Genomic DNA, 9121 nt, shown 5'->3' on the forward strand with positions numbered 1-9121 from the left:
TATGAGCCCCTAATAAAATGTTTAAAAAAAAAAAAAAAGAAGAACAATACAGGGTTTTCAAAGTGTTGTGGGCAAATGGAAAGAAAAAATAATGGAATTTTTTCATGAATTTTATGAAGCCCTTTATATAGACAGTTGTCTTTTTCTGAAGTGTTTTCAGATCGTTTTTTGTTGTTGTTTGTTTGTTTTTATCTTTCGGTTTTGTTGGGAAGTTTTTTTGATTGGGTAGGAATTTTTCAGTTTATCATTTCTGTCTTTGATGTCATGCCAAAATCTGATTAAGAGTAGCTTGTGGTAAATCCATGTGAGTCAAAGTACCAAAGCGCAAACATTGAACCCAAATTGAGATTTTTCTGATTATGTAAGTTTCACATTGCTACCATAGAAAAATCATGACTTCATATGCAAGAAGCAAACAGCAGGTTCTAAAATGGAGTCTCTCTCCCTGGTACAGCTCTCCCCAGGGAAAAGAAAGCAGGAGCAAGGTGTGCCCTGACAGGTTCTGATGTTGGCCACCCACGTGGTGGTAGAATTATAGATATACCAGCCCAAGCAGAATGCAGTGGCCATTGATGTGTGGCTTTGAATGCATCCTGACTTGTGGCTAGAATGAAAAGAAGCTGTTTTGTAGGGGGCTTGCTTTTTTTATTTAAAAATAAATAGATACATAGAAATCTAGCATTGGGCAATCTTCTCGTGGCTCTCCCAGGTTGTTTAAGTGCAGTTTTCTCTAGGGAAGCCACCTCAGTGTACTTCACTCAGGGACCTGCCAGAGCATGCTCTCCTCCTGAGGAAAGTGACGTGGTTTTAGTCCTGCACTGTCAGAATGAAAAGAGCCACCTAAAAACCTGCTGCTCGCCGTATGCCACACCTTATCTCGTTTCTGTGCTGATTCTTCAAGGCCCTCTAGCCCAGAAGCACAGCACACTTGTTCACGTCCTCCCTCGTGTACCCTGGCTACTAGTGGGCTCCTACAGATCTACGACCACTCACAGTTCCCTTGAAGTGTACGACTTGGAGGGGAGCCCCAGTCACAATTTAGCTTCTTAAAAGCCCTTGATCTGAAACTGGATCCTGATCCTTGGAGCATTTCCAGGCTTCCTGCTAGGACTGAGGAGCTATTTCTGTGATACAGGCCAGAGGAACCCAGGGTCCTGGTATGAGTCATAATTGGACTCTTAGAAATTATGTGTATGTGCCTTCCACGAGCTTCTCTCTTGGTCTGTCCACACACAGAATTTTCACATGTGAATCGCACAGGAATTAAGACTAGTTTTGAGGAATCTCCCTCAAAACTATCCCTCATAATCTTCCATTAAAAAAAGATAATAGATCAAATACTAAGCAATTATTTTCATTCTATTTTCAATACACAAATATTACTTGATTCTTTATCCTTATGTGTGGTGGTCATTTGGAGAGATGAATGAGACTGATTTCCATAACAGACTTGTAGTTTGAGGGTCTGCCATAAAAGTAGTATCAGGTGATTCCCGAGACAGGCCCACCATCTGCATAGGAATAAGCTTCACTGTCCTTGTCTTTCAGTGTGGGAAGTTCACTTCCACCCATCCAACCCAGACCACTTATTTACTTGTTCTGAAGACGGGTCCCTCTGGCACTGGGATTCCTCCACAGACGTACCTGAAAAGTCATCCCTCTTTCACCAAGGTAACAAATGGCTCACTGAAAAGCCTTGGGTTGTGTGTGATGGTATAATCCTAAATATGATAATAAAAGCTCTTTGCATTTTAAGCTTAAAGAATGGCACAATGTTTTCATTCTTCTGCCGCAGGGTAAATGCTGGTATCGTAGGCCTTGAGTTATCTGACAGTCAGGTCCTCTCTGCTCTACAGCTGAGGATTAGAAATGATGTAAGTCGGCTAGCCTCACATGCTTTCTAATTGTGTTTTTAACTAGTTTATTTGTTGTTTTTTTGTTGTTGTTGCAAGAATATACACAACAAAGCATGAACCAATTGAGCCATTTCTACCTGTACCGTTCAGGAGCAGTGATGGCATTCTTTGAGGACAGCCAAGGTTGCTGCTTGTGTGTTCGCACTGGCCTTCCTGCCATAGAACAGGCACGGGCAACTCTTTATCTCGCATTGCCAAGACAGGGTGTCTGGCACGAGCGGCCATCTTTATGTATTGGGCTGCTAGTTTCACCTCAGCTTAAAATGCTCCATCTAATGATTAAAGTGATAAAGTGTCAGTAAGAGTCCAATCGGGAAACAGAAACTACCACAGATTTTGACCAAAAGGAGCTCTGGTGGCAGAGTACCTACCGGTTGAGACGTGAAGTGCAAGGTCTGCAGTTTGAAACTACCAGCTGCTCTGTGGGAGAAAGATGGGGCGTTCTACTTCTTTAGAGATTTTCAGTCTCGGAAACCCACAGAGGCAGTTCTACCCTGCCCTATAGAGCCTCTATATAGACTAGACAGCAGTGAGTTTGGTTTGATTTAGTTTAGGTTTAGGTTTTGTTTTCGGAGAGACCAAAAGATGCTAGAAGAGAAAATAGGAAGAAAGGGTAACTGGAAGATAAAAGAATTGCTAAAGCCCCCGCTGCTAATACACTGTTGGAAGTTGTTGCCTTGGGATCAGCCAGCACTGGAACCACTGCCAACCCTGCCACTGCCAAAACCCCAGAGTAGTAAGAGGGCTGCTTCTCCTTCCCGTGCTGTCTATCCAGCCATCCGTCCCTCCCTTAGTAGGGCCCATCTGGAAATTGGGTGGTGAGGGAGCCTGGAAAATGGTATCTGCAGACTCCCCGTTTTAATACGTAATAGAGGACGGAGAATTTGGAAAGGGAAGTGAAAGGAAGAGTCCAGGCTGGCCCGACAGAGGCAGGGACAGCCCCAAAGAATGCAACTCGGAGAAGAGTGCTTCTCAGACCAGTCAACTCTGGGAGACCAAAAGGGAAGCATTTGCCTCAGACAGCAGGAAAGACGGGCACATTGACACGGGGAAGCTGAGGGGGAAGTAGAAAGAGTGTGAGGTGTGAGTACGTTGAGAGAATTGCAGCTAATATCGCAACACAAAGTATGTGTGGATTGTTGACTGCAAAGCTTAATTTGCTCTAAACTTTCACCCAGAGCACAGTAAAATGCTTTGTTTTGCTTTTTGTTTGTTTCTTTAAAGGTAAAGCCACGAGTTAGAAGATAAAAAAATTAAGGGTGGAGACAATATTTGAGCCTAGGCTTGGGGGCTGTGCAGGTATAAGCCACATGAAAGCATTCCAGGCAGAGGAAACCACATACCAGAGTCCTGAGACAGGTAGCAAACAACACAGAGGCCAGTGGAACTGCCGTTTTGTTAGTGAGGTGGGGGAGTAGTGGGTCAGCAGAGTTAACTGAGGTACAGGGGTCATAGAAGATTAGATTGTATTCTAGGTATGGTAGAGTTTGGAGCCCTGGTGGCATAGCAGTCATGAGTTGGGCTGTGATCCACAAGGTCAGCAGTTCTAAACCACCAGCCACTCCTCGGGAGTAAGATGGGGCTTTCTACTACTTTACAGCGTGAGTTTTGGAAACCCACAGGGGCAATTCTACCCTGTCTCTTAGAGCTGCCATCAACCTGATGGCAGTCAGTTTGATTTGGTTCTTTGATCATAGAGTGAGGGCATGGTGATCCCTCTGACTTAGATTTCTAAAGAATCCCTCTGGCTACTGTGTGGAGCATGGACTTGGCCCGTGGGGAGGATGGAACTGTGGAAGCAGGTAGACCAGAGTCTGTACACAGGGCTCCCCTCTGGTTTTCACAGTATTCCAGAACAGTGGGGAATGTAGGAACAGTGAGAACGAAACAACTATGACACAGTTCTTAAAGTGTCTTCAGGAAAATGCTGGAAATGTGTGTACCGTGCAGGGACGTCTCTGCTGACTTCATTTATGGAGAAACCAATGGGTTCATTTAAGCAGTAGCTCGGTATTTGGTGTCTACTTCCGTCCTCTCCCTCATCTTGCACTTGAAATGTTGCAGTTTAGGGAACTTTAGTTGTACTGGAAATAAACCATGCACTGTAACCTGTGTCTGTTACAAGGCCCAGAAATAGACACTGTAAAGATGCAACAAATGTAAAACAATCGACCCTGCTCTTCAGAATCCTATAATTTCATTACAGCAAAGGGACATCCAAAGCTAAATTATAATGTACGCTGAAAGGTACTACATTAATGATATAGACAAATACTGAGGATTCAAGGAAGGAAGAGAGAAATGCGGCCTAGAGGTTTCAAAGGCTTCTTAGAGAAGGCAGCTGAGTTGAGCTGATGAGCTTTCAAGAATCAATAAGACTTAAACCCACTAATCTTTAAGCTTCCAGACAGCAGGACCTTTGTTTTGTATTCATGTTTTGGAGTCTGCCACGGAGCCTGGCACAGAGCAGCTGCTCCGATGTTTATTGAATGAATAAAATCGACCCTTAGGTGAAAATGCAGAAAGTTGAGTAGGGAGAAAATTGCAAATAGTAACCAACATTGAAATATACCGCTCCTGCCTGACTTTAATTCTTTAGTAAATGCATAGCACTTGTAAAGATAAAAGTTGCTGAAGTTCTGTTTCTAGGAGCGTTTATGTGAAAAGGTTTAAAGCAAGCTGGTTGTATTTTAGACTTGACTAAGTGTTTAGAAATTCATGCTTACTTAATTTTTTATTATCTAAGAGTTTATATATATTATTCGAATTTTTGTTTGTTTGTTTGTTTCCTTTTATTCTACTTGGCTTCTGGTCATTTTGGCACATTTCTGAGATTTTCCATTGAAGAATGACCAGAAAATTAAATCTGCTTTCCCTAAAGACTTTAACTTTGAAATTCAGATTATCCCATGGAAATTTGGATATTTAATATTACCGAATAAACTTTTAATAAAAAAATAATGGCATGTCTTAACATGAGCTAACTAGATTAGGCAAATACATAATGACAAAATTTACTAGTGCTTACCACGAGGGCAAAAGGGGAGCCACTGCTTAATGGGTACTGAGTCTAGGGTGAGGGAAATCTTTTGGAAGTAGATCATGATGGTGGCTGCGCAGTATGTTGAGTGTGTTAACGGCACTGAATTGTATGCTTAAAATGATTAAAATACGGCAAATTTTTTTGTTGTATATGTTTTACAACAAAAATTTGTGAGTGGTGTGTGATAATGGAATTAGTGGTTTGTTATCCTCAGAAATTAATACATTCAATGTGAATTATATATTAATAAAACTTTGGTTTGTTTTTTAAAGAGATTAATAGATTTAAATCACTACCTTTCTAACATGTATCTGGGATTTTAGGTGTGTACTAATATAAAGTTAAGTCTTGAAAGGATTTATTTTTCTTTTATTCTCTCTTTTTCTTCCCAGGAGGAAGGAACAGTCCCTTGTTGGCTCACAGCATTAGTAACCAGGCTGCTGCGCACCCTTCTCTCCTCACTTCCTGGCTCAGTGCTGACCCTGCGAAAGACCGCATGGAAATCACCAGCTTGCTCCCCACGAAGACTCTGTCCGTGAACAGTTTGGATGTGTTGGGCTCTTGCCTCGTGTGTGGGACTGACGCAGAAGCAATTTATGTGACCAGGCAGCTTTTTTCATGAAAACGCTGTAGCAGTACAATGTCAGGTGCAGCATACAGGCAGCCTTTTGATATCCAGTGTCTACGCAAAATGCTATTCATGGAAAGGTGAGATTTAACAGTGGAAACATCAATAAACTAATGTTCATGCTCATGCCCAGAGTCAGCTGGACATTCTTAAAACAGTGGCAGAAAAAAATTACTCTGTGGAAGAACATCAGCGCAGTTCTTCACTGACGTCATCCACTGCCTCTCAACAAACTAGTTGGTCACTCCTGGACCAGCTCGTCCCTTTGCAGGGTGGAGAGCTTAATGCTGTCAAACCACCAACTGGTTCCAGTAATCTTTGTCCACAGTGTGTGGCCTTTCTCCCTCCCTGATGACCTTAACCAGGATTGATATTTTCTCTCGGTTGAAATTATCTTCTTCTGTGATCTAGATTTATTTTCTTAATTTTAATAAGCTTTTTAAAATACCATTAAGGCGAGCAAAAATTAGAGATGTATAGTCCTGTTTAAAACCTTTCAGACGTGAACATGTTTTGACAGGTTCCCTCATTCCAATAATTTTTAATCTGTCAATTGTCTATACCCAAATTTACCTTGGCAAGGACAAAAGAAAAAAAATTGATTCTCTAAGAATTGTGTTTAGCTCTAAAATGTGTTTAAAAACTTGAACAAGACATTTTGTTATAAACTAGGGTTTTTTTTATACTGATAGATGAACTGGCTTCCAGACTAAAACCTGTCTGAGGTAATATGTGGTAGAATAGTGATAATAATGATGTGGTAAGATGAAAGAATTCTGCCATTTTATTATTACTGAATTGTTAAGACCTTGAGGACAAGTCACTATTGGTACATGACTGGAGTTTGCATTCATTTACTTTATACTTCTAATTATAGTAATTTTGATAAGGTTTTGTTTTTCTGCTTTAATAAATACTTCAATGATTTGTGCCCTCTTACCTCAGATTTTTCGTTTTCTTCTTTTTCTTTTAGTCAAAAATTTAAAGTACTATACATGCATTTCCTTCTTGATAAAAATATCTGGCTCAATAATATTGACTAAAGATAATTTTTAAATCCAAAAGATTTGAGAAGGGATTCTTCTCAAATTCTTCTAGGTTTACTGTGGCTAATGTTTGAAAACTTTTAATACAGAAAATAAAAAGAAAAAATTAAGTACTTCTAGTCTTAAACTAAGGTCTTTTCAGAACCCTTTCTATCCATCCAAGTCTATAGCTTTGTAGATAAAAATATATCATACGTGTGTATTTGTGTGCTGCTATTCCCTAGTTGTCCACACAGTTCTCTATTTCACGTACATGTGATTAGGTGCCATGCAGTGGGTTCCACAGTCTTCTTCGTGACAACCAAAGGAAGCACCGTTTGGTGCTGCACCAGCCTCGTGATTGCTGTTATGTTCAGGCCCACCCTGCAGCCACCATGTCAGTCCATCCTGTCGAGGGGCTTCTTTTCCCTGCCCCTGTACTTTATCAAGCATGATGTCCTTTTTCAGGGACTCTTCTCTCCTAAGAACATGTCCAAAGGCCATGAGACAGTCTTACCATCTTCGCTTCAAAGGATGATTCTGGCTGTACTCCTTGCTAAACAGATTTGTTTGTTCTTTTGGCAGTCAGTGGTATTTTCAGTGTTCCTCACCAGTACCATAATTCAGACGCATTAATTCTTCAGTCTTAGTCAGTGTCCAACTTTGATAATGCATATGAGGCCATTGAAAATACCACGGCACACAGTAGTCCTCAGAGTAACATCCTTGCTCTACAATGCTTTAAAGAGGGCTCATCAAAAATCGTATCATTGTGTGCTTACCTTCCCCATACAAAAGCTGAAGACAAATGGGTGCATAAGCAAATGTAGTGAAGAAAGCTGATGATGCCTGGCTATCAAAAGATATAGCATCTGGAGTCTTGAAGATAAACAAGCGGCCATCTAGCTCAGAAGTAACAAAGCCCACGTGGAAGAAATACACCAGCCTGTGTGATCACAAGGTGTCAAAGGGATGAGTTGTTGAAGGGACAAGGTATCAGGCATCGAAGAACAAAAAAAATCATTGTGATCCAGGGGGAATGAAGATTGGGGACCCAAGACCCATCTGTAGGCAACTGGACATCCCCTTACAGAAGGGTCACAGGGTGGAGATGAACCAATCGGTGCAGTGTAGTAACAATGAAACACAACTTTCCTCTAGTTCCGAAATGCTTACCCCTCTGCCCCGCCCGTGCCGCCCCACCCCCACCCCCCACACTATCATGATCCCAATTCTACCTTACAAATCTGGCTAGACCAGATGATGTACACTGGTACAGACAGGAACTGGAAACAGGAAATCCAGGACAGATGATCCCTTCAAGACTAGTAGTGAGAGTGGTGATACCAGGAAGGTGGGGTGGAAAGAAGGAACCGATTACAAGGATCTACATATAAACTCCTCCCTGGGGGATGGACAACTGTTGGGAGCCGGTGGCCATGAAGGCCTTAGCCTCAGCCACGAGCCGAAGTTGGCTGCTTCCTGGTTGTTAAGTGTGTCTTTCATTTGCTAAATCTGTGGGAACTGGCCCTGCCTAAATTCCTGCCTCGCGTTCCTAGCTAAGGGCTCTGTAGCAGGGGCAGTTGTAAAGTTGACCTTTTCACCCATTGGTTAATAATGCCAGGCGCTCATTGGACTAAGATGGACTTTGCTTTTACACCTGATGGACCTTAATCTGCATGCAGGACGTCTTTGAGAACTAGCGCGCGCCCTTTTACCTACAGCTGATTGGTTTACGTTCTTACGCTTCATTAATGTACCTGTTGGATTGGATGCTGTGTCGCACACCTTATTAAAATATGCACCTCCCAGTTCCCCCTTTTTTATACCCCAGCTTTGCCCAAATAAATGAGCTTGATCAGAGTTTTGTCTTGCTCCGCGTCCCCGTGTCTTTTTTTCTCCATCCAGGTTCGTCTTTCCCCGCAGGGCCTTGCTCGTGCGTCCCGCAGGCCGGGACACAACAGACAACAGAAAAGTGGGTGAAGGGAGATGTTGGACAGTATAAGATATGACAAAATAATAATTTATAAATTATCAAGGGTTCATGAGAGGGGAGAGCAGGGAGGGAGGGAAAAAAATGAGCTGATACCAAGGGCTCAAGCAGAAAGCAAATGTTTTGAGAATGATGACAACAAATGTATAAATGTGCTTGACACAATGGATGTATGTATGGATTGTGATGAGTTGTATGAGCCCCCAATAAAATGCTTAAAGAAAGAGGGCTCATCTAGCAGATTTACCCAATGCAGTGCATTGTTTGATTTCTTCACTGCCCCCATGAGTATTGATTGTGGATCCAAGCAAAATTAAATCCTGATGTCAGTCTTTTCTGTTTTATCATGATGCTACCCATTGGTCCAATTGTGCGGATTTGGGTCTTTACATTGAGTTGTAATCCACACTGAAGGCTGCAATTCTTGATCTTCATCAGCAAGTGCTTCAAGTTCTCATCACTTTCAGCAAGGAAGGTTACTGTCATCTGCATATCACAAGTGGTTAATAAGCTTTC

General features: G+C 41.9%; 1 protein-coding gene across 1 annotated transcript in view; it reads left to right on the forward strand.

Moving 5' to 3' along the window:
• Positions 1 to 6746, forward strand: part of NUP43 (nucleoporin 43) — a 15918-nt gene extending 9172 nt beyond the window's left edge. The window contains exons 7-8 of the mRNA XM_004701950.4: positions 1549 to 1671; positions 5352 to 6746. Coding sequence (XP_004702007.1) covers positions 1549 to 1671; positions 5352 to 5581 — 353 coding nt within the window. The 3' untranslated portion in view covers positions 5582 to 6746. The remainder of the gene's footprint in view (positions 1 to 1548; positions 1672 to 5351) is intronic.
• Positions 6747 to 9121: the final 2375 nt, after the last annotated feature.

The sequence above is a fragment of the Echinops telfairi genome, unplaced genomic scaffold, assembly GCF_000313985.2.
Source record: "Echinops telfairi isolate 266 unplaced genomic scaffold, ASM31398v2 ScPeMD7_3533;HRSCAF=4204_0, whole genome shotgun sequence".
Classification (NCBI taxonomy): Eukaryota; Metazoa; Chordata; class Mammalia; order Afrosoricida; family Tenrecidae; genus Echinops; species Echinops telfairi.